This window comes from Mastigoproctus giganteus, chromosome 11 (genome assembly GCF_048544385.1).
Source record: "Mastigoproctus giganteus isolate SK-2022 chromosome 11, ASM4854438v1, whole genome shotgun sequence".
Lineage (NCBI taxonomy): Eukaryota > Metazoa > Arthropoda > Arachnida > Uropygi > Thelyphonidae > Mastigoproctus > Mastigoproctus giganteus.
In genome coordinates, this window is record NC_143585.1 from 132,985,054 (window position 1) to 133,011,629 (window position 26,576).

General features: G+C 38.5%; 1 protein-coding gene across 1 annotated transcript in view; it reads right to left on the reverse strand.

Annotated features, from left to right (window-relative positions):
- Positions 1-12,836: 12,836 nt before the first annotated feature.
- The window catches only part of LOC150078441 (uncharacterized), a 107,756-nt gene continuing 94,016 nt past the window's right edge, over positions 12,837-26,576 (reverse strand). The window contains exons 4-7 of the mRNA XM_090384912.1: positions 20,946-21,129; positions 19,647-19,854; positions 15,181-15,360; positions 12,837-13,350 (exon numbers count right to left, since the gene is read on the reverse strand). Coding sequence (XP_090241038.1) covers positions 13,066-13,350; positions 15,181-15,360; positions 19,647-19,854; positions 20,946-21,129 — 857 coding nt within the window. The 3' untranslated portion in view covers positions 12,837-13,065. The remainder of the gene's footprint in view (positions 13,351-15,180; positions 15,361-19,646; positions 19,855-20,945; positions 21,130-26,576) is intronic.

Consider the following 26,576-nt stretch of genomic DNA (forward strand, 5'->3'; position numbering starts at 1 on the left):
GCCGCAGGTGAGGGGGAATATATTAGTGGCAGAAATTACAGAACGGTTTTACGAAGAGTTCATCCGAGATAGTTGCAGAAATATTCGAAATTATTATAATGTCGATGGCTTCCGCATCAATGGTTTTAAGAGCTTGCAGGAAATTGGGCGCAGTAAAGCGATAGAAATCTTCAATACTCTTGAGTAATGGTCCAGGAAGCAAGTGTTTGAAGACAATGAGACGCATCGTGTGATCAGATGTGGCGACGAGCTATTGCCATGGAAACAGATACAAATTATTCTGCATGATGACGATGTAGTTTTATTTTGGAACACAGCTTAAACGTGGTTTGCTAGATAAAATACCTGCACTTCATTTCACGAGGTTCTGGTGGTAATTCATAGCATTTTACGCTGGCATGTGATTACGATTTGCAGCATTATAAATCTTGCTATTTATCCATGCATTAAACGTTACAAATGCGTCATCAGTTTAGTTGACTTAGCTCGTATCTTTGACAACTAACCCTTTCAGAACTCACAATCGGAATTCTGACTTTTGTGCGACGCTTCTTGGTCCTGTTTTGATCATTTTAGGAACCCTAAATGATACAAAATAAATAAAATGTTCTGCTTCAGAATTTTTCACGAAAGCTGACTGTTACTACAATGGCTTTAAACTTGCACACTCTTTGAGCCCGATGAATACTGAATGAATTATTCGCAGTGCATGAGAAGCGAATGTGCAGCAATTAATGATCCAAACTGCGGCTTTTTTTTATCACTAACTAACCAGAACATGGGAGATAATGGAATAGTCCTAGCGGAAATGAAGAAATGGAATAAACCGTGTTCCGGGAATTTTATCAGCTAACCAAGGTGAGAAATAGTCTCGTTTATTGGGAATTTTATCAGAAGGGCAGTTCATCCAACTTCTCTCGGCATGATTACAGCATATTTTTGTGACTTTTACTCTTCCTGTCAACATTCAATAGTGATTAATCGCATGTTATCGGTGCCACAATGGCAGCTGCAATTACTGTTGCCTTTTTCGAATCGATTACCTATAAAGAAATTTTAATTTGTTTTGTTGTTCATAACTGTAGATAAGATGAAGATCTCTCTCTCTGCTCGTTAACTCTCGTAATAAGCCAGTAGTTTTTTTTTTAAACATTGTTTGTGTTTTAACGTTAGAGCAATGGTTTCAAACTTTGTTGATCAAGAGAACCTTTTTTAAGCTTTGAGACGGTTCGCAGTTCTCCATTAACGTACGTCTATCAATTCTAGATGCGCATGTACTGGAATTTGAGAAACACCTAATATTTTTCCTTTTTCTTTGGTACTAATTCGTCTTATAAAATTGAGAATCCATTTGAAGTGGCCATGCCATAAAGATCCTTAACGGAAACTGTACTACCCCAGCCGACTGACAAAATTTGGCATTATTGGTAATAAGTGCACTGGAAAGATCTTTGGAAGAACATAGTCCTGGGAGATGCTGACACGACCTTCCATGATTCTCTGTCGAGTGTTTGTGTGTGTTAGAAAATCCCTTTCGATGTCAAAAGAAGCACATTTGCTGACAAAAGCGTGAAAGGCCTGGGCTTTGTGAAAAGTACAGAAAGACTTATATGAATCCCTCTACAGAATCGCCTGATGATGCGCCTACAAGTCATCTGTGAACTCGAAAGAAATCCATAGCCTTGCAGCTGGCACTATTTCGAAACGATTGTGGAAAATCCTCGGTAAATATCAGAGGCCCAATGTTGAACTATAGCCTTTAACTTGTTACCTACTTGACCTTGTATTTAAATTTCGTTGACTATAAGTTTTTTGTTTTTTTTTTAACTCTGTCCTCCTCAAGTAGAATTTCTTTGACACCCTTTAAAAGTTAGGAGAGTTTGCTTTTATCATTAGAACTTTTGAAATCTGTACTGCCTCATCAGTTTTTATATCTTTTAAAGATAATTAAGCAGTTGCTATTTCTCTACCTTTGCTGCTTTTATATAGAGCACTGATTAGATCCCATTTGGATTATGGTGCTCCAATTTATGATTCTGCCAGAAGGAGCGTACTACGCTGGCTCGATCCTATTCAACATAATGCACTGCAGATTGCACTTAGTGCATATAGGATATCCCCAACTCATGGTCTATATATTGAAGCTCATGAGCCCCTGTGTATCTCCGCAGAAGAATGTTATTACTTAAATATGTAGCCAAAACACAAACTTGCTCTTCGCATGCTATTAAGCCATACCTCTTTAATCAACCACTACTCAATCTCTATAGAAACAAACCTAGTAAAAAAATAAGACCAGCAGTCCTACGGCTCCTCTCCACAATAGGCAAGGGGTAAAGAAGGACTTTTACCCACCATGGACTCCCTATCCTCAACTGATCTGTGATACTTATTTTCTTCAATGGGGTTAAGAATCGTTTACTGACTCTCAATGTGCAACAGCTCCATGCAAGCCATATTCCAAACTATGCTGACTTCTTGACAGTATATACGGATGGTTCCAAATCTAGCTCAACTGTTGGAGCAGCAGCAGCAGTGTATCATATCAGCTTCTCTTCCACCCGAGTACTGCAAACTTTCAGCGGAACTACATGCAATAAAACTAGCTCTAGAAAATTTGACTCTTCATCCATCTGCACAATATTTAGTTTACTCCGACTCTCTCAGTTCAATTACAGCATTGCAAAATCCCTCTCATATGGATCACCATATTTTAAATCAAATCAGGAGTTGCAAATTGCAACTCCTGATTTGATTTAAAATTTCTATTGCAAATTGAAGATCGTCAACAACTAGTGAAGTTTTGCTGGATTACAGCACATTCAGGCATTGAAGGAAACGAACTGGCTGATATATCTGCGAAAAACCTGTCAACTTTAGACCTAACCACTGCCCCTACTCCAGCTCCTGATTATAATATCTTAATTCAAGCAGCATACCATGTACAGTGTACAGAGCTGTGGCATAACCAAACGAATAACAAACTTTTCCAGTTGAAAAAAAGACCCAAAATTCTGGCACCCAAGCAATCAGACAGTGCGGCGGGAAGAAGTGGTACTCGCACGGATAAGAATAGGACATACCCAACTGATTCACCTTTACCTACTCACGGTGGAGGTGAGTCAGATGGGTATTGATTACGTGATAAATCTCCTCAGTGTCCACACTGCTTAGAACATCTAACAGTCAAACATATTTTGATCGACTGTCCTGTTTTTTGAAACAAATTGGAGTGTAAAATCTTTTATGAATAGGTTTCTGAATTGAATTGAAATGAAATAGAGCTGGCTTCATTCTTAATTATTTTCTGATGTTCCTATTAACAGGCGCACTATAGCCATAGCAGCTAATGCGCCAATAAACCGCCATATCACATTCACCAAATTGCCACTGTCGTATATTATGGAAATCTGGTGTTAGCAAGGATTTCTGTTCCTCTAACCTCGATTTCCTTCCTGTTGTGCACTCGCATTAATGCTTTTATAAAAGCAATAATAATACTCGCATTAGGAAATTCAATTCTTAAACAACGTGCTTGGCCGTTTTCAATTATTAATTGATTTCTCCAGAAAGGATCTTATCCAATGTTATTCCAAGAATTTATTGAAAATTAATGGCTCTATCCAACCCCAAACTGAAGAAAGTAAGTCTGCTTTGAAACTACTATAGGAGTACCGCGATTTCTTTATCTCACAAAATAAGTTTAATGTATTTTCCCAATCTTTAAGAACTGTAGATTTCCAATACGACTGACTTTCTTCAAGGATATTTTGTTGTCATTCCTTGAAGGTTTTTTCCAATTTTTATAGATGTTTCTCTTTGTTCTTTTAGGTTTGAGTAATACCTCTTTCCCTTGAGATATTTCCGGTACATTGTTCTCTAGAGCATGCGATACTTCATCCCCACCCCCCTCCCTCCCTCCACTTCATATCCGACTTGGGTACTCGTAACCTCCGCCTTTTGTAATGTGTCGTGCATTACATCTAAGAGCTTCATAGAGAGCGGCTTCCTGCGCTATCTGAAGTCAGTGGCTGTTTTCTCTTATCTCTGATCCCCGCGCTGAATTTGAAGTTAAGAAACTTTTTCTTTTCGTGGCCTTTATTTTTTTTATTGTTTGCATCACGCACGTAGCACTCCTTGCAAAGATTTTCTTTGGAATTGCGTTGTAACTAACTGCTGATGCAGTTAAGTATTCATTCAAATGAGAAACAAGATGGCAATTGTGATCTCCGAAGCGATGCTGTGTGCCGTAGAATGTCACATTCACAGACCAGCGACGACAGCGCAAATAGGACGACAAACATCGAGGATGTCAACTTGAGAACGAAGTCAATAGAAGAGAAATTAAGTTCAACATTTATTTTTTAAATATATTGAAATTTTATGGTGTTCGCTAAAATTTCCTTGGCACTCATTATGTATTAAAACATTCTGTTGATTTTCTTCTAATCTTTAAATGTCTTTAAAGCCAATCTTTACATAGCTTTGAAGTGTACAGTTCCGTGTACAAGAATAATTGAAAACTGTTCTGTTTACGTTGGAAATTACTGGCCTTCATTGAATGGTCAATTCAGACGAACCACAGGAGGAAAACATCATCAAAGAAGACGGATGTATCAAAAGACTTCTTAAATTAAACTTTATTGTTCTTCTTAATGATCTATTCAGCAGAAATCGTAAGAAAGTTCTTATTTTCTTAGACATTTACTATTTGCTCAATTGCGTTTTCAAAGACATGCATTGCACATCCTGTTACGTACTAATGCAGAGAGCTTACCATTCTACTACTCGATGCATTCGAATCCTGAGGCAAAAGAAAAATCTTCCATGAAATCAGAATGCTATTTTGGGGTCAGAACAAACATGTCTAATTATGAAATTTTAAACACGTAGGTGCGTGCTCATGTACTTGCTGTTTAACTTCAACATTCCAGAGGATGAACTGATTCATTTTGTTTCGAAATATTGGATTTCCTGTAAAGGTGTGCTGTTGGAGAAAAGTGCATCCGAATACGGTCTATTTTCACACATACTCAAAAGAGAATTAGGACTTATAAAGTCGCTTTAACCAACAACGAATCAACACATATAAAGATGCTACTTAAGCATTTAAAAGCAATATTAAACTTGTTTAATCTACTAATTTAGCTTCAGTGTATATTTCTCTATTTCCATAATATTTCCAGGTTACTTCGAAGACTAATTTTCTCCTTGAAGAAACGGATTTGTTATGACGTGGGCAATATTTTAAAAGTTCTTTGAAATGTGGCCCCTGGCAGAAGGATCATAAAATGAGGAAACAAAATTTCATAAATCAAGTGAACCGAAATTCGGGTTGGCACCGTCTGATATCAGAAAACGTAGCAGCACACGACGGGCAATTACCTCCGGTGAGCTCGTGAACAGAGTATCAAAGCACATTCCGATCCTCAGAAACAGTGTCGCGCATTCGAGCAGTCATTTTCTTAATGCAGTCAGCGGTAAACTGCACTTCCTGTCGTGCTTTCTGTAATAGAATAAATAACTCGTAAAAGCTCGGTGCCATTCGGGTATGCCCTCGATCAACAAAGGCGATGGTTTCCCAACTGTGTTCTATGATATACCTTACGCTCTCAGTTCCCAAAACGGTGTGTGTGTGTGTTCAAGCGAGCGTTTAGATGCCCATGATAAAGGCTGCAGATGCAAGTGACTGAAACATTAAGCTGTTAATGGAAAAACGGCTTTAATTAACGGAAATTCTGAAATTAACACGGGCAGTTGAAAATAGCCCTAATTAATTGAAATCTTCCTTTTACTGCTTATTCTCTTCTATTATCTTTCTAAACTCTAATTGAGAAATCATGTACAGCATGGTCGCAGCATCATCGTCTCGAGAAATACATTTCTGGAGTTCATATACACTGCCCTACCATTAATGTGGACACATTTCTGTTGATAGTTGGTCACGTCCCACCAAAGTACCACTTTCCATACACAACTATAAATAGAAGAGGTCATTCGTATGCGCATGGGCCTTCGAGGAGACAGCAGTGCGTTTGTGAATAAAAGATGCCTCGATCGATGGAGTTAACAAACCACCAGAGGGGAATGATAATAGGGTGACACATAGGCAATCGGTCTGTGTGTAACATTTCAACGCCACTGAAGGTCTATAGATCAATGATTGGTCGCGATTTGAAAATGAAAACGGACTGGTGCTGAAATCGTCACGAAGCTGACGGAACGTAACACGAAACCCTGAAACGAATCGTTCTCTGGGAACGCAGGTTGACGTTGTTGCAGCACACCAAGACCCTCAGTGAGACGACAGGGACAGAGGTCCGCACCAGTACAGCGCGCAGAACGCTGCATGATATAGGTTACCACTGTCGTGCAGCCGTCCACAAGCCACTAATCACCCCAACTAATGCTAGACACCATCTAGCCGGGTAAAGGCCTGTTGTTCTTAGAAGTAGACCAATGGAAAACTGTGGTTTGGAGTGATGGTTTACCAGTCTGCTTGGGTATGAAAGATACCCGGACTGTATTGTCCCAACAATGGAGTTTGGCAGAGACAACATGATGGTCTGGGGCTTGATGATCTTTGGTTGTTTTAGACAAAACCATGAATGCTGAGATCCATCTAGACATCGTGGACAATACTGCGTTGTTACAGCACATCGGGGAAGACCCATACCAGTATCATCAAGACAGTGTCATACTGCCTGTATATGACATACGCTCCATGTCATATTACTTGCGTAGGTGCAGTATGGCCCTAGTAGCCCTTGCTCCAGAAATACCAATACCAATTGCTTGGGTTGTGACGGATTGATTTGAGTACACGAGCATCGAAAAGTTGGACTGGCCAGCCCAGAGACCTGACCTCAATCCTATCGAGAACCTCTGGGGTGAATTGGATGCGTGTGAGAAGAGACTGCCCAAAAAGACAGAGCTGAACATGTCGCGGCTCTGAAGGACGAATGGCGGAAAATATCGGAGAACATTTACAAAAAAAAAAAAAAAAAACTGGTGGAATGTTCCACGGAGACTACAGGTTGTCATAGAGGTTTCAGCACACGTTATTATAAAATTTTCTTGATTATAAAGGTTATTTGTAGATATGCGGGTGTATGGGCATTAATGGTAGCGCGGTGTATTATAAAACTATGAACGAAAAGGTAGAGGCGATTTCCAAAATGCTCTTTAAATAGATTTTTAAAATTAATAATAATAAACAAGTTTCTCCATGAAGTATTGTGACTACAGTATATCATGTGGTACAATTATTGGATTAGTTGAGTTCGATTTTAAGGTCCGATGAACCTATAAATTTAAGGTACGGCGGGTGCAAAGGTTTTTCATCCTGCAGCATGATTTAGAACACCAATTTACAGACACGATGCGCTTGTCTGGGGACAGTGTTTGAGCTAACCTGTGCTCGTATAGAAATCTAACATGCTGAGGCATGGTTAAGGACTCATACATTTATATTTATTCATCATAACGAATAATCTAATCGTGTGTAATTTAATGGTTCAGACTGAAAAAAAGGGGCACGAATCTGATCTGGAATACGTGGTTAGCTGTTTGGTTACGACGGATATCAAATTCATAAACGAATTCTTTAAAGCTTCTTAAGTTTTTACTGTTTTTTAAATTGTTAAATGGAAAATGTTAAATGATCTTTAAATGGTCCCTTTAGCTAAATCGAGCTGCCACAGCACTGCTTCGTAAAAATCTGTGTGTGTGTGTGTGTGTGTGTGTTAGACTTAGGTGCTGCAGACAAACAGAAATCAATCGAAGGTAGAAGAATGTTTCAATATTACAGTATTGCTATTTTTTAAAATCAAATGAATTCGCTTTAGGATTAAGGAAGGCTTTATTGGGAATTTATAGTTTTGATTCACCCGAAGGATTAGAAAAATTTTTGTTTTAGTATGCCTTTTTGAAAAATCGGATTTTTCACCTCCACTTTCGCCAATATTAACTTTCATTTCTTTAGCAAATAATAAATTGCGTTTGTACGTTAAAAAACAAAGCAAACATGAACAGTGGTGAAAATGTTAATAATATTATCCAAAAATAGAAATTCGTATCCCCTAGCAACCTTGTATTTTTACATTCAGACATATCTTTTGTCTTGAATACGTATAATATTCAAATCAGTAAATGTTTATTACATTTCTTTTGAGAGCAGTATTTAATTTAAAGGTAACTACATAGCGATATTATGTGTACAATTTCTATATGAAAAATTTAATCCATTCACCTCAATAATCTGAGTTCAATCCGCGAATTTCAAATTGTCATATTTAACAATTTTAAATAGCGCCCTCTGTTCGAATTGGAATTAACCTTTTGGTTTGTTCTTTCGTTATGTTTTGGTTTGTTCTGTTTTCAAGAAACATGAAACGACTTCACAAATGGTTCTTAGGCCATAAATCAGATAAAATGTCACAACGGAAATATAATTCTTCAAAAAATCTACTCTCCCAGTGTTGTTATCAATTTGTAGATGGCGCATAACTCTTTTTAATTACTGGAAAAATTTTCAACTCTAATTTTAGGCCTACTTTAATCTTTATTTTCTCAGCATAACGTACAAGAATCTAATGGCATTTTTTACTTCAATCCATTATCAATAACTAGAACAAATTTACTTCGATCATTAAAAGAGCACATATCATTCATCTGAAACAAAAAAAATTGTATAATTTAAAAAATAATGCAACAAACAAACAGATTTTTACCAAAGTGCTTTTAACAACTATAATTGAATACGATTTTTTAAAGTATAGTGGGGATCTCTCAGATGCTTTCAATCGTGGCTTCGATGAGTTCCACAATAAGTAATGCGAAACTTGTTGATTGAGGGCTTTGGATAGAGAAAGAATGTGACTTTTCTTATCTTTGATGTTGTACATTTGGCTCCGTATCATTTGGTTCTTCACTATAATTGGAATACGTTGAGTTTCTTTTAAAGGCAACCTCACCATTCGCAAACATAAATGTTTCATTACGGTTGGAAAAGTCAAGTTACCGTGTGATTGATACCAATCTGGCTGTTTTTTTTTTTTCCCAAGAATATTCCAAAATAATTTCCACATTGGAAATTATATGAACGATATTTTTTATTAAAATATTTTATTATAAATATACAACTAGTTAGTGTTTATTTCTCAATTTGATTATAGATAGAGGATTATATTTGGATTAATTAACGCAAATGCAGCCATATTTTGATAATCTGTAGGTGCTATTGCAGGTACCCGGTAGGTACATACCTCTTTAATTTTAACTACGCTTTGTTAATATAAAGTTTTTGGATTTTATCTTTTTTTTTTTTAAATAATAATTTATTTGCTTGAAGAATCAGTAAGATATCCAGATATATAAATGTTACCGTCTGTCCATTTTGTATTTCTTACTGTGGTTACGTAGTTGGTATTTGTTAAAAAGTGATGGGAGAAGTAGTCAGGGAATTAGAATTACAACGGGTTAGACAGCATCTGAGAAGAAGAAGAGCAGCTGGTTACCATGAGAATGGGCATCAAGTTAAGAACAAAATTTGTTAAATGTTTTGTACGGAGTGTCATGCTTTATGAGACATGGGCACTGAAGGAAGAGGATATCAGAAAGATAGAAGGTTTAAAGATGTAGGTGTGGGTGAGGCCTGAATGAACAGACAGGGTCAGAAATTAGGAAGTATTGAGGACAGTTGAAGAGAACATAAAGACGATATGCATTAGACATCATATCCTGAAGGGGAGGGTTTAAGAGATGTAACTGAAGGGTAAGTGACAGGTAAGAAATTGATTGGAAGAAGGAGAATTGATATAATAGAAGCTATTAGGTATCGTGGACAAAAGATGAGGATTGTGATGACAGGGAAAGATGAAGATGCGATTGATTTCTTGGCTGTTACAGACCTGCCATGTGGTAGAAAACATGATGATGCTTGTAGACTAGAGTGTTACGTTTTATAAACAAATTTTCTTTTTATACTTTGGGATGGCCACATCGAAGGAATTTACAAGACAACAAAATTATTACTCTAATTTGTGGTATCACGTGGATTCGAACACGCGGCGTGAGTAACCTTGTACTGTCACGCTCACCACTTAGCTATGGTCGTATACGACGTGATGATTACGCCTCGACAGCATATTACGGAATATAGCAACCCTACATTGCTACTATGAAGCTTCTGCATGAGCCACAATGAATTTTATAAGTTAGCACTATATTTGAATAAGAATAACGAGAACTTATTTTCTTCGTGGATATATACGGAAAGCAAAGAAAAGCATACTTCGATCATTGCAGTGTTAATATCACATATTAAATTCATTAGAGTAACTGTATTTCATCCGGAAGTAATTCTTAGAATGGTTTCCTCCAACGTAAGAGCCCTTGTATAACCTAGTTACATCGTGAAATTCCACATGTTAATAGACCGGAAAGAAGAGAGTGAAAGTGTGCGAACATACTTCCGGACTTGTCTTTAAGTGCCACTTTGGGATACGAGAGAAATGCATTTTCGCCGTGAGGCATCCGTATGATGATGACATTGGAGCGTCCAGCTTCCCATATAAGGGGATTACTTGGGTGGGTTAGCTATTTTAGTGGAATAGACGCTGTCCTATACAACTGGATATTAATTTCATCCATATTTTTGTTCCCGTTTTTTTAAATCTTCTAGTATAGTTATAAAAGAAAAGTTCACAAGGAGGACTATTGATGTCTTATTGCATGCAGGATAAGGAAACACTTTCTGCTTAGTTCATTGACTTTCCTTTGTGTCTGTGACCAGACTTGTATTCTTGTAGGATACAGCAATGATATGTTTAATAGACAATTGATTTTTCAATTTGTTCTGCATCTTCGGCAGCTTTAACCACTTCTTTCCATACATCGTTGCACCCTCAATAATTGAAGACAAGTTAAAGCGCCACTTTAATGTCCCAAATTATGCCTTTTTGCGAACTTTAAGAAACAGTTTGAATTACAGGAAATGTTTCATAAATTTTAAATGAATATGCTCCAGCCACTCTGATATGCCTCAAAATAACGATGATAAATGGCAGAAGTTGCTCATCAACGAAGAACTACATAATCTATACTTTTAGATAATTTTCATCCCATTTTAACAACCTAGTATATGTTGATAATAACCTGAACACGACCAGGATCTGTCACTTCTTTACAAGGTGGCTTAGCAAAAGAATTGTTGAACAGTAGAAAAATTATTTGGCTTACTAAGGAGAAATAAGCTTTCTCTCCAAGAGATTGTGAATAATTGCACTGTAATTACCAAAGATACTTTCGGCTTTATGGTTTCGCTAAAATTAAGAGAAAATAAATGCAGCCCCAGCGTGCGCCTTCAAGATTGAATTTTGTAAATAAAACAAGCTTATTTTTTGTGAACGTTAAAAAGAAAAATCGTAATTTTTGTTGTTTGACAACTTTGACTCCTTCTTAAAGCTTTCCTGTTTCCAGATGGCATTAGTAGAAAGAAATGGAAAAGTCGAATTCTAATGTATTAAGGTAAAAGGAGGAGACTGCACTACGATGATCATTCATAATTTAATTTAGTGCTGGACTGGGGAGACTACGAGGACCATTCCCGAGTTGCTCTACTCCTGGATCCCCGGACAAGTAAAAGTACAGAACTCTCCCATTTGACTCTTACCATGAAATAACCATCCACAAAATGAAGTTATGCAGAACAATCAAAAATAAACGGATGGAATGATTCCAGTTACTATTATTATGGCGTTACTGATGGCCAAAACAATCTACTGCAGTATTCGCGAAAGCGTCTTATGTAGGAAAGCTGGAGATGAAGGAAGCTTTTCCAAAAGGGGGGGGGGGACATATTGTTAAAAATAAGAGGACTAATTCCAGCTGTTAACTCCTCTTCTGCTGAGTTATGTGATCCAATACGATAGCGCTCATTAACCTGGAATGAGTTAGGTCTACTTATTCGAAAGAGACCCGATCCTTGCATTCCAGTGAGTAAGTGTTATGGATAATTATATAAAATGCTGTTTATATAAATCCATGCAGACTTTGTCAATGCATTTTCACCTTTTTTAGATATTCTTTGGCCATTAGAAAGAAACAGTGTTCCGAGCAGCCAGATTTTGAGGCATCCAAGGTGATACAGTAATGATTGATTATGCAGCGAGGGGGCTTGAAGGGGGTGCTGATTAATGTCTCAAATGAAAGAGGGACATCTCTCAAGATTAATAACTTAGGAACCTGAAATTATATATTTACAGTTGTCAGGATTTTTCTTTTTGTGTATAGGCGATTCCATGAATTATAGATGAAAATAATGGGGGGGGGAGAGACAGGGATTGTCGTGTGAATTAAATAAAAATTTAAAAAGATTAATAATAGAATAAAGTGAGGGTGAGAAATTAAAATCAAAAATTTTGGACTGAGATCTGCACAAGTATAATTATAATGGTAGGAAACGCTACCTGAATACTACTTTTTCTTTATATTGTGATTAGTAAATCCCCCACCCACACAGTTGGAACATAGTCATCATCCTTCTGTGCTAAAAGGACATTCATATCTCGCTTAGCTCAATGTATCCGCAACCGTGGTGGATTAACAATAAAGAAGAATTTTGTTAGTGCAATGCCTCACTACGACATCGTTTTCAAGAGTACTTTTTCATACAGATGGAAAACGTAACCTTGGCGTCACAGTGACTGTCTTTCATTGCTTCTCATTTAATAGAATAAATATAACACAGATAACATTTATAAATAATTTTACATCACATCACAACACATACACAGGAAACAGGCGATGTTCTGTTAACTAATTATTGCTTGGAATGTAGTTGGATTCTTTAGGCCGAGTCCAAGAAGGCATATCTTGGTGGTTCGTAGAGTGGATAACGCTTTTGTGTAATGACACCCACAGGACCTTGGATTATGTGGAATTGGCGTCTATTTACAAATATCGCACATACAATAACGTTCTCCATGTGCTGTTAGGACTAATGGCGTCTTGATGGTTATCATCAAAACAACTTTCGCCGCGCTGGATCCATTGCAAGGGAAGTCACGTGACCACAACTCCTTTATGTACACACGGTCCGTTTTCACCCTCCAGGAGGGTTGGCCACAAGTACGTCTTGATGTGTTCGCATTCCTGACTGGACGTGTGGAATCGCACGTGCATGTCTCTACGGAATATGCGAGTATCGTATTCGATGATGAATGGTGGGTTTTGGTTGGAGAGACTCCAAGCTAGTCGGACACAATCTTTGATGTACTGAAGTAGTCCTTCGCACGACTTCAGGCAGGGATAGTCGTAAAGTGTAGCCCAGATCTGGGAGCACACCTCCTATAACAAAATAAATAAAATGAAGATATATAAATATCTATATATTATAAATGGAGAAATATCGTAATAAAACAAATATTATTCCATAACACTTATTTTCAATTAAAGAATCCGACTTTTCAGTTTTTCTAATGAACACATACCTAAAGAAGCAACGATATAACATATTAAAAATAAAATTTACACATTGTGTACATACAAGCAATAAACTCCTCGCGACTAGAACTGTAGAACGATTACTGCTCTTAAATACTCTCTTCAAACAATCTTGAAGGGAGAGAAGTGTTTTAGGCTTTTTCCTCGCTTTGTACAGATTTGTCGGATTAGTGAGAGTTCCATGGTGTTCTTTCTGAAAATTAAAGTTTTTCGTCTCGCAAAACAAACTGATCATAGGATACAATACACTGAGATCTCAGAGTCTTAGTTATTTTGACAGCAATTCAAAGCAACTCAGTGTATGCTTGCATCTTCTTCGAAAGACATTTGAGAGAGTTGACTAATCTGGTAATAATGCGCCTGTTCACATGCTTTTTTTTTGTCGTGTGTGTACAAACATGTGTTCATGGGGTGATCCATTACTGGGCAGAAACCTTACGTGTGTGTAAGAGATTTTGCATAATGTCTTCCACAGAGTCAGTAGTCATACGGATCTTAAGAGCCAATTCGGAAATCTTTGAAAATTGTGTCTTGTCACATTGTTCCATGACCAATTCCTTCACATTCTTTTTTTCACGGCAACAGTTGCTGAAATTCCTGGAATTTCTACACCAGCAATAGATCCCATAATACTACAGCCATCTCTACATGAATTGTTTTTGAGTTTTATTTTCCTGAAAAAAACAGGAAGTTTATAGCAGATCTGGACTGTTCTTTGTCCGGGGTCTTATTCCAGAAACGAAACAACTGTAGCATTTTCTAGGTATTTCCAATTAGGTACATTTTAGAGATTATTGACAGGGGGAGATTAAATGGGAGGAAATGGTTCCACGAGCTATCTGACAAAAAATAGAGTATGTGGTGAATGTGAACATCATTGAATGCCACCTCATGTGAATGCTAAAATCATGGTAATATAAAATATTTCTCGTTAGTATCTAACGCTTTTTTCTGCAACGAACGCAGCTGTACATTTAGCAATCATTATTATAAAAAAAAAAAAAAAAAAAAAACATTCAACGCTAATCAGTATTCAGTTTACATCACTCTGTTAAAGAGTGTTTTTAAAATGGCAGATTCTAGATATTTGATTTTTTCTTGTACAAATTAACGGACAACGGACTGTTAAAATGCCAGCAATGAGGCAGATTAATTGAACAAACATTGTTTATATGAATTAGGAAAAAAAGAAAAGAAAAATACACAGATTAGCAGTTTTAATATGAACTAACTAGAGATTTATAAAAAAGCATTTCTGATCAGTAACGCATGCTCGGACAAAGCCGATATACCGTGGGTTTCCATGGCAACGCACTTGTTGAGGTGGAAGTTTCTTCAAACCAAAAGGACGTTAAAATTTCCAGCTCAAATGCTTCCACCACAGAAACAGCTTCGAAGGCTGTCTTCCCCTCTTCACGTGATAGCATTAAGGGGTTCTGAAAAGGACTAACGATATTTATAGTTTAAAATGCGAACGAGCTACCCACACAAAGCACGGTAAATGTTATTTGTAACACAACGCCAAAGCAGCTCGATGGGTCTAATTTATGTTCCTTTTTTTTTTTTCAGTGTAAAAAATTTCTTTAGTCTAAATCTTCTTTTAATTAATTTTTTCCCTGTTTTTGGATAAAAGCTTTTTTAAAGTTATTGGAAATTAAGAAGTTGTACACTTACATCAGTATTCCTCGTGACATCGAAAATGTCTACAGTACTTCTGAGGTAGGCACTGAGGCTGGCTTCCAGTTCTTTTATTGAATGCTCGCTGAACTGAATGCCCTCTTCAGTTATTTGCAAGATCCTTCTGATGTTAGCTTTGATATCAGCTAGACGATTCTGTACAGATCGGAAGGCGAGCTGACAAGAAAAGAGATAACATCAACATTTTATGAAGACTGTAAGTATTAAAGTAATAGTTAATATACTGTATGTGATACCTCCGACAGATTGATATATGTAGACGTTGAATGGTATTCAACTGCAGTAGCTTGAAGTCAAGACTTAAATTGGAGTTTTCCATTTGGCATTTCTGTTTACTTTCATGGCAGCTTTTGAGCGATTAAGTGATGACAGAATGGAATTATTCACCTAATACGTTATCTGTTCATTGCAATAAATATGTATATATTTATTACACATATATTATACATATACTGAGTGGTTATTTTGTTAGGTACACCCACCAAGTAAGTCCTCCCCCAACTCCGTAGTTCTCAAAAGAGCCGATTGGTCGTGGCATAGATTCAACGAGATTTAAAAAGTGTGCCACAGGGATGTTGGTCCAATCTCAATTGCTTTCCTCAATTGTTCCATGTTGGATGGTTGGGGATCTGCTCTACTCCTAAGAGCTCGTTACACCTCATCACATAGGTGCTCCGCCGTATTGAGATCTGATGATGGAGGAAGTCACCACCGTAGACTGAATTCACTTTCATATTCTGGAACTAGTTGTCTACAATTCTGGCCATATGATATGGCGGGTTATTCTGTTAGGTGAATGTTTGCGTAGATATAATACAACCACGAAGGAATGTGCCTGGAAAGAAACAATTTCCGGGCATCCAATTTCTCTAAGATATTAACAGACGATGTGCACTACTAAACCATTCCTGACACCCCTCAAAGACATCACCGCCATCACTAGCTTGCATTATTGAGAGGATTGATCCATGTACTCATGCTATTTTCGTTGCAGTGTGGTCCTCTCATTAGTGGGAACCAGGATTCGTCAGACCAGATAACCCTTTTCCCAATCCTCAGCGTTGGTGTTGCTGAGTCCGCTGTAACTGTAGCCTGATTTTGTTGAGGAGAGTGAAACCCGGTCTGATGCGATGTTATTTGGTAATGGACTAATCTTAATACACCCCAGACACAATTGTACATGAAAACCCCAACGGGATTGCAGTTCCCGAGATATTGATACCGGTTTCTTTGGCGCTGACTACACTGAGTAGACAGAAATCATGGGATACCAACCTAGTAACGGGTAGACCCACACCTTTCGGCCGGATAATGGCAGTTACATGATGAGGCATTGAGTCCACTAGTTTACGAAAGCGTTCCACAGGTATTTCCATCCATGCTTACTGCAGCGCTGTCCATAATTCCATCGCATTCCTGGGTGGAGGATCCAAAGTTCGAACGGACCTTTCCACAGAATCCCAATGATGTTCCTCAGAATTCATGTCCGGCGAACGGAAAAGCTATTCCATTGTGGTAATATCATCGGAATATTCTTCGAACCACGTTCTAGTCACCGCGACTCTGTGGAGAGGCGCATTGTCCTGTTGGAAGAATCCATTGCCTAGTGGGTGCACGATGACCATGCAGGAATGTAGATGGTCTGCAAGAATAGACACGAACGCTCAACAGTTCAGAGATGCGCCTAGACATACCAAAGGTCCCAACGTGTGGCAGTTGAAATCGTCCAAGACCATTAAAGAACGTCCACCTGCCTGAACAGTTCTTTGCTGGCATGATGGGTGCATAGCTTCGTGCGGTTTCCGTCAGATACGCACCCTCCCGTCCGCTTGAAATACTGGAAACGGGACCCATCGGACCAGGAGATCCGTCTCCAACCATCCAAGGTTCAGTGCCGATGTTCTTTCGCCCAATTGAGGCGTAGAGTCCTGTGTTATGGTGTTAGCAATGGGACTCTGGTAGGTCGGCGGCTCCCATAACGTATTGCGGCTAATGATCGCCTGATGGTCCTGATGGAGACGTCTTTGGCACCTCCCTCGTTGAAGTCGCCGGTGATTTGTGCCATTGACGCTCTCCAGTTGGCTGAAACAATGGAGACAGACGTCGATGGCCAAGTTCATCCACCACCTTTCTCGTTCACACTGGTGTCCACGATGAGATGTTATTCTGGAAATGGCGTATTCCCGATACACCATTGTGGAGGTTGTACAGAAGTTGCCCTATTCCCGATAGGGCAATTTCTGTACAACCTCCACGATAGAGTGACTCATGCATCGGGCATCCATTATTATCCCTCTTTCAAAGTCGGTTAACTCACGACGTTTATCCATACTGACATCGAATTACCGCCTACGTGAATGCAGTGTATCTATGTACCTGCGAAGCGGTAGGTTCATCCAATAACGAGAAGGAAGAGTGACAGAGTCGTGTTTCCCAGGAACCAGGTATCCCCCCATGAATTCTGTCTTTTCAGTGTACTATCACGTTCAAAGAGTAACTTAAATCTTTTTGTCTACCCATTCTCGCAGTGAATTTTACACAAAGAGCACACTACGTACTGCCCACCAGTTTTATATGGCTTTGGGACGAACGCTGTCCCCTTTATTAGGTGCTCCGAATAAATTGGTCACTCAGTGTAAATAATATATATTGCTGTATATGATATATTAGGCTAGTTGGGGGATGACCAGGTATTAAAAGCCAAAATCTGTGACCTTTCATTATAGTAATTTTTTTTTTAAAAAAGTCTTTCTTTGAAATCGGTGGAAGATACAAAATTAGGGTTCTCTAACAATATACGAGCGTGGCCCCAATTTTACTACACTCTGTATGATTTATGGACGAAGTTCAACAGTGTTGAGTTAGCATTAGCGGGTGTTTTAATGGATCGGATGGAGTTCTGATTAGCAATTCAAAACTGATGCAACAACGACAATTTCAAAAGTACTCTTGAAACATTATAATTCTGAGAAATAGAGCCATAAAGCATACGAATAAGACGAAATAATTCTCTAAACAAATAAAGAATTCTGTTCAGAACTGCGTGCAAGAAAAATGAATTTACAGAACCTAAAATTTATGTTCTCTGAGCGGAACGACAGCATCACATGGTGCATTCAAAACGCATTTTCGCTGCTTCCAGGTGAATAAGGCAAATGTCAAAGAAGTTGTCTAGCCATCCTTCTGGAGGCAGCTTGTGGCCTACGTGAAAATAAATATCATTTTAGAAACTGAAGTGACCATAAAACAGTGTCAGAAGAACGCATTAGTCTGCAAGTGATTGAAATCCATTGAAACCGAGTTGCAAAATACAAGTTTCTTTCGAAGATCTGTTTTCATTCTAGTCTTGATATTTAACTGCAAACCTGGAGGAAATTTCTCTTCGAAATGTTTCAGAAGGGATAAGAAATAATGTCAACCTCCACAATCGATGCATGCCCTCGCAGTTAGCCATGTGGCTATCATCACCGTTATTCGACATCGTATGAAAACGGCCTGGATTCGAATCGTACTAGATTGGAGGGACTTCTAATTTTTTTTCACGTAATTAGTGGGTGCCTGTCTTGGGCACGGACTTCATTTTTTACCTCTCGCTCACTCGAGTTTTTCATCCCCAAAACAGGCAAACCTTCCAGAAATTATGTGCAGTTTATAAACATGTAATATTTCATGGTCTTAGTTGCTTCTGAAATTATTCTAACAACCTGAAAAAAGGAAATGTACCCTGTAGAAGTAGATGCTGTTGTTGTTTATGTGAGGTTCATTAAAAACAAAGAATGAATTTACCAGCCGGGATTCATATGTCACATATTGGTACAGAATAATAATGATTCTTGCCATTGCTTCAGGAAGATTGCATTGTTCAAATAAGCTACCCAATCATTCAGTTTTGATATTATCAATAGACGAGATCGGTTATTTTAGGTTGACCAGTTAATGAACTTGCTGAAATATCATCGTGTTCAACAAAGACGAGCGGGGTCTTTGAATATTTAGGTGATACTGCATTAATACAGGATCAAAATGTTTGCTCTAATGCACGTAGTGAGCATTTAATTCCTTCAATTACGATAAACCGAGTTAAACCTCGATAAACTCGTTAATAGCGTAAAGGAAAATGAACTGATGGCTTCAATAGACCGCAGATTGCCGTACTATTTTACTGTTCAGTGAATTCTACGCTTCTGTCAAAAGATCAGAGATTTGTGAAAGCAAGGAGCAGGGCAAGTTCTATTAAACTAGCATTACTTGTCTGAGATCAGCGCTAACTTGTTTCGGAATATTTTACAATAATCTGAATGCAGTTTCCCAGAAGCCGGTGTCCATAGCTTAAAACTGTGAGATTCATTTAATTAAACTGAAAAGTTGCAGAAGGGATGCTGCTTGAGCTCACGCTGTTGTAAAGACGTACTGCCAGACTGATAAAAATTAAAATAACTTACCACAACAACTGAAAAAAGCAGTTTGGACTTCAACTCGTCCGCATCTTTTAACTGAGGAAGACCGTCGAGAGCGTCCAGGGTGTCAACTCGAGCCTGAGCGTAGAGGTTACCATAGCGACGGACTAGAGCTGTTGGACGTTTTTCTCCAAGGGATACGTTTTCGAATCGAACTCCCCTCTCCAGCATTTTCTGCGCTTGTTCTGCGAGTCTAAGAAAGAAATTAGAGCTCTGAGTGTGCCCAGTTCAGATGGAAACTATCCACAATGGTATACAACTCATAACAAATAAATATACTTTCAAACCACTTAAGGAGCAAACACGCTTAAATTTCGCTTCATTAATCATTTAATATCTAATCTGAAATAAACAAAAAAACGAACTGTTTCTTCACATTATATTAACATCAAATCGCATATTAATTTTGTATTTTGGGTTTCCTAGATAAATCCAGGGTGAGAAATTTCTCTACACAAAGTTTGTGATATCATCTGTGGAGAGGCGCATTGGTATATCTACACAAAGTTTGTGAAGAGAAATTCCTCACCGCGGATTTATCTCAAGAAAGAAAAAAAGATATTTAATTAGATTAATTTTTATTCTTCTTAATTCTCAATTCCATTCCGAAATAATAGAGAAATCCATTAACAGCCAATTTTACACTACACTTAACCCACGCCCTAATTAATGATCACGGTCTTTTCCATTTCCAGAAGTTGATTCAACGAACATAAAAGTTACCCATATCTGTGTATTTTTAAAACTGATTTTTAAATATTAATTTCTTGGGAATTGTTTAAAAAAATTAGTTTTTAAATTTTTTATGATTTGGAGCCAAAAAAGACACTTTATTATTACTTCTTTATTTTACAACACGTACTAAATGAACTAGCACAGTTGGTAGGATTATTGGCCTCCTTCACACCGAGTGGAAAAGACCTGAGTTCGAGTCCCGTCGACGACGGAGGAATGGGCCTTTTTCAGAACGTGGCCAAGTTAGTCGGTCTCAGGCGAGGTTAGCACGGTTTTTTTCTCCGAAAACTCGATTTTTCGCCAAGAATCTCGACCTCAGAACACACGCCACTTCCGTACAGTACATATGGAGCAATATGGGCTTATGGTCCTGAAACGCTACAACAACAAACAAACAAGCAACTACTGGTACTTCTGGATGTGAGGTGTGGGATGATGTCTTTTTTAGGATCATTATGAGGGATGGTAAGTATGTTACTGGCAATATTTCGTTTCAAATGTGGAAAATACTACTACTTTTTAAAAATTATAAATAAAACAACGACTTACCTGTCTTTTAGCAGCTGTTCCCTTTCCTTCAACTCAAGAATGGTGTTTCGAGCTTTTCCAAGTTCTGTTTGTAACGTCTCCACTTCGCGATGTAATACTGAAGATTCCCAATTATTATCGGTGTGAGTGTCGGAGATAAGTGTCGTTCCATTGGATGGGGAACTCAGTTTGCTTGTACGTCGACCTGCAACACGCAACAGTAAAAGTTTCATAGTTTTTAAGAATAATTGAATTGTATAATATACAACAAAGTATAGTTTTCGAAAATAGAGAGTTAAATTTAAAAGATTACCCACTATATGCAATGCATTGTTCATCAATAAAAACCACCTTGAAAAATATAATGAGACGCAAGCACATGTGTTAAAAACGAGTTTTTCCTCCATTTCTCCTTCAGTTTGGAAAACAGGCATATTGGCAGCGCCGTAATTCAGTTCCAGTTCCTCCCAGAGGTGTTTATTCGGTTGGATTCAAGTTTGGAGTCTGGGTGAGTTGTAAGGTTTCGTTTTCCTTAAACCTGGTTTTACACTGCTCACTGTACGAGATAGCAGGACTATTCCGTACAATAAGCTGTATTAGAATGGTCCGAGTAATATTTTCCGCCTGTGTGCTGATCACACAATTCCTGCTCATTTGAACAGCCACCTGGGAAGTAGAATTATTCCATTGGAAAACATGGAGGGAAGACCCGGAACCATAGAATTATCCAAGGTGCCAGAATACGGATCGGAACAGATGATTTTTGGATTGCAACCAATGACCCTAGTCCGAACCACGAAAGTAATCATACGTCGCTTCAACTTTATACTCTTTTGGGTAGAATACGCTGTGGAAGATTAGTGAATTCATCCGATGGGTCTTTATTGAAAATTTGTCTATAAATTTAATATCTGTATTGATATGGTATACTCACTTGTTAATTGTGTGTTTAGTTCATCAGTTACGAGTTTTTATCAGTCGGCATATCTGTTATAAAGAGATACCATCCTGAAAACGTATTAAGGGGACACAAATTTCAATATTTGGTCATAATTGGATCATAATAGGAACAAAGGGTTGCTCTTACCAAGAAAGGCTAAGTTCTTCAAATTGCAGCCTCGCGAGATCAGACACCAACGAGGCGATCTGGTTGAGGTTTATAAGGCTTTGAATGGTTTCAGTAAGGCCAATGCTGATGGATTCTTACTCTTGCTCAGATTACGAAGCTGAGGGGGCATAAATTCAAATTGAGGAAAGACAGTTGTAGAACAGATGTGCGGAAATTTGCCTTTAGCCAGCGGGTAGTCGATTGCTGTAACAAACTTCCATCTGTCGTTGTGGAAGTTGATAGTTTAAATAAATTCAAGAAGTGGAAAAACTTTTGAAGCAAATAGATGATGAAATCAGACACTTTTTTTTTTTTTTCCACTTCTTGAATTTATTTAAACTATCAACTTCCACAACGACAGATGGAAGTTTGTTACAGCAATCGTCCACCCGCTGGCTAAAGGCAAATTTCCGCACATCTGTTCTACAACTGCCTTTCCTCAATTTGAATTTATGACCCCTCAGATTCGTAATCTGAGCAAGAGTAAGAATCCCATCAGCATTGGCCTTACTCAAGCCATTCAAAGCCTTATAAACCTCAATCAGATCGCCTCGTTGGTGTCTGATCTCGCGAGGCTGCAATTTGAAGAACTTAGCCTTTCTTGGTAAGAGCAACCCTTTGTTCCTATTATGATCCAATTATGACCAAATATTGTGACCCAACTGTCTACCACTATGGTTAAACATGTTCCCAGTCATTTTATTCACCCACACTCGACTGTCTAAAGCAGAAAACTGTGTAACGTAAATAGTTCCATAGAGCTACTGTAGAAGGACAAACTAGCCACGGCTGCAAAGTATATCTAGCGTTTATTGGCCTGATGTACAGCTTGTTAGCAGCAGCTCTGCCATGAAACCCATACCGTGCTTTCCATACAAATAGTGGACGCACTTAGGTATATCTTCCGTGGATAATCTGGAGCTCCAGCATTGCAATATCATTCAAAGACAATAATCGGTTTCTTCGGGGACCAGCGATCTCCATCGTTAGTTTTGCTTGGTTTCTCCATACGCACACTGCCCTTATTTTTCGATATTTTCGCTACATCATCTATGTGATCAAAGGATGCAAGGACACAATTGACCATGATGCGGCAGTTATGGAGCAAGCCCATAAGAAGCACCGACACCCGTACACTGCCTACATCGACTACCGCAAGGCTTTGACTTTGATACACCATAACTGGCTGATAGAGACACTGAAGATCTATAAAGTCAACCGACATTGACATACTTCTTAGAAGCAAATATAGAAAAGTGGAAGATCACCATCAAGGTCGAGAACATCACAACCAGAACGATCCCTATCAAAAGAGGAATCTTCCAGGGAGGTGCCATGAGCCCACTATGGTTCTGTCTAGCATTCAATCCACTGTTCACCTGCTCAACAACAGCAAGTACGGATATACCCTTAAAGATTGGGTTTTTCGTCCAGCAAAAAGAAAATCGACCACAAAACACACTCAATCTACAGACAGTATATACGGAGCAGTAGGGCTCCGTATATACTGTCATTCTAGTAGGGTTTTAGGAGCATCAGCGACTAAAACCCTACTAAAACGACAACTAAGACAGAAAATCAAAGAAATACGGCATATAGAACAACGGGGAACAACTTGCAACCGTATGCAATTTGTACCAATACCCGTTGCGGTGTGGAAAAAAACAGGCCATAAACAGAAAGTCTAATAATAATGATAAAGAATATTCATAATATTCCCATTTCCACAAAACAATCATCCAATTTTTCTTTAAACTTAGTGAGACTTACTGCTTCCACCACATTGGGAGGCAACTTATTCCAATGTTCAACCAACCACTGGTGAACTTCACGAGATCCAATATTCTCTTATTCCTTGAGGTTTTATCTTGGGTTTGTGACTCGCCAATCAGGGAAAACAGCTCTTCTTCATTCATTTTACTCAATCCTGCTTTATACACCTCAATTAGATCTCCCCTTAAGCGCCAAGTTATCAGACTTTGCAGTAAACGCCTACTAAGTTGTTCTTCATATGTACATCGCATTGAATTGATCCCTCACGGATCGGTGCAATGCGATGTACGTATGAAGACTTTTATAGATTCTCAACGTAATAGAAAACGCAACTTGATATCAGGCGAACAAATAACAGAGAATTTTTAGTTAGATTTCCAAATCCATTGCTTCCTTTTTTACTGCAATATATTCTCAGCAACATCTCTGATATAAAGGGGAGCTAGAATATGCCAGAGTTTGGTTGCCAAAATTCAATTAAATCCCTGATATTAAGGATGGCCTCATTTTGTTTTCAGCCATAGATTTGTAAAAAAAAAAACATGGTTTTTGAAACATGACTTAATATTTATAACCTGATACATCAAGTCAGATACATCAAGTCAGAAATAGTGAAGGTTTTTATTTGATGCATCAGTTACTACAATTATCTTAACTGTGCAACTCATTCCGAAATGACTCAGTTGGGCTTAAAGGCCATGCCATTAGAGTAGTGGAACATTTAACAGTAATTCACTGTCGCGACAAAAATAGTTGTAACGAAAGGGTGTGTACCATAAATTCCCAAGAATGCAAGTTTTGTTTACGAGCATGCTCGTATTTGTGTTGGCTTTTAATTGAAATGAGTTCCACATTTCATCCGAAACACACGCCCAAACTATCAGTGAATGCTAAAACCACGGAAAGTTATGAAAGAACCAGAACAGGTCTGATATTCCTTCTGTTCGGAATGTGTAATACTGCCATTCGGAACAAAAACAATACTGTATTCTGACTAATCGACAGCTTATCAAATTTTTAAATCTGACAGACCATCTATGTATATCAGACACTTTTGTAAATTGAAATTCATATTAAAAGCGAGAAAAACTAGGTCGCTATGAAACTGAAGGATTTTGAAGAGGAGAGTGAGAAAAAAAAGAATGGTGAGAGAGAGAGAAATTTTGTGGTATACACTCAGTAGATAATTTATTAGGAGTTCTGCTTACCTGCTAGGAAAACAAATTTACCGATTCGTACCAGTCTTGCATGTCTATGGCTGATGGTAGACATTTCCAGCGAGTGTAGGATTAAAGCCTGTTATGCGGGGAGATTGTAAGTCTTGCAGGGGAAGTTACCGATCTATTTATTGCTCCATCCATTTTTAAAATTCGTTTCTAAGCCCCTTAAGATGTATTCTGCTAACCATATCCTCAGTCGTCTCCAACCATTCTCGAGGGTCTTCTTATTAACATATAGTAAACAACAATTATATCCCGCAGTTTCTTTCCTGCACTGCTGTCGCCATGCTTCATGAATGCGACCTTCTGAACGCAAGATAATTCCGCAGCGGCGAACTTGTTCCAAGTTTCGTCGCAAACAAAAGGAAGAAATTCATGCGAGAAAATCTGCGATTTCTCAACTCGCCCTTCAGGTTTGTAGGTAAACCAAATTTACTATCTTTTGACACAGGCCATTTTATATCACTGGAACAATGGCCTTTGTTCTAAAGCTAAACGACCTTCGGCCCAAACAACCTTCTGCGCGCTGACGAGTCCATGTTGCACTTTTACCTTTAAAACGTGCCAAATGCTAGAAATCAAATTTGTAGTTAAGCTGTCAATGCCTTGGATGATTCTTGCCTATTCACGGGTTGTACATCTCAAGGCTGGTCTCTACACGATCTTCGAGCTGTAACCGAGGCCATTAGAGGGGGAAACAAAGGAATCTAGTGCACGTTGGCTCCAAAAAGCTTAACTTCGTATTCTTCCCGTATTGAATTTCCACGTGACAGTTTAATATAGTGGGTAATCTTCACTCCTGGAAGACTCTTCGTCCCCTTTCATAAAAATGACAACTTGTCTAATAACCACCTATGCACAACCCATCATACAACACAGGTGTTCAAGATGTCTCATTCGCTGCGCATTTACTTGTGTGGTATGTTATACCCTAATATGCTGCACAACCAATCTGAAGCCGTTGGCTACTGTGATACAAAATTACAAAAATAGTATTTCTTAAATAGCGATTATGATCGTTTGAATTCAGAAGCTTTAACTTTTATTCCTAACAGAGATGTGGCTAAATAATACAATTCTCAGTTCTTAATTACACTGACTGGATAGAAATCATGGGATGCCTACCTAGTAACGGATAAATCCACCTTTCGCTCGGATAAGGGTAGTTACACGGCGAGGCATTGAGTCCACTAGTTCACGAAAGGGTTCCACAGGTATTTCCAGCCATGCTTCACCGCTGTCCATAATTTCGTCGCATTCCTTGGTGGAGGATCCAAAGCTCGAACGTTCCTTTCTACAACATCCCACAGATGCTCCACAGGGTTCATGTCCGTGAATGGGAGGCCATTCCATGGTGATAAAATCTGCGGAATGCCCTTTGAATCATGTTCTAGTCACCACGACTCTGTGGGCAGGCGCATTTTCTTGCTGTGGGTACACGATGACCATGAAGAGATGCAGATGGTCTGCAAGGATGGACACATAACCTGGACCATTCAGAGATGTGTCTAGACGTACAAGAGGTCCCAACGTGTGCCGGTTGAACACGCC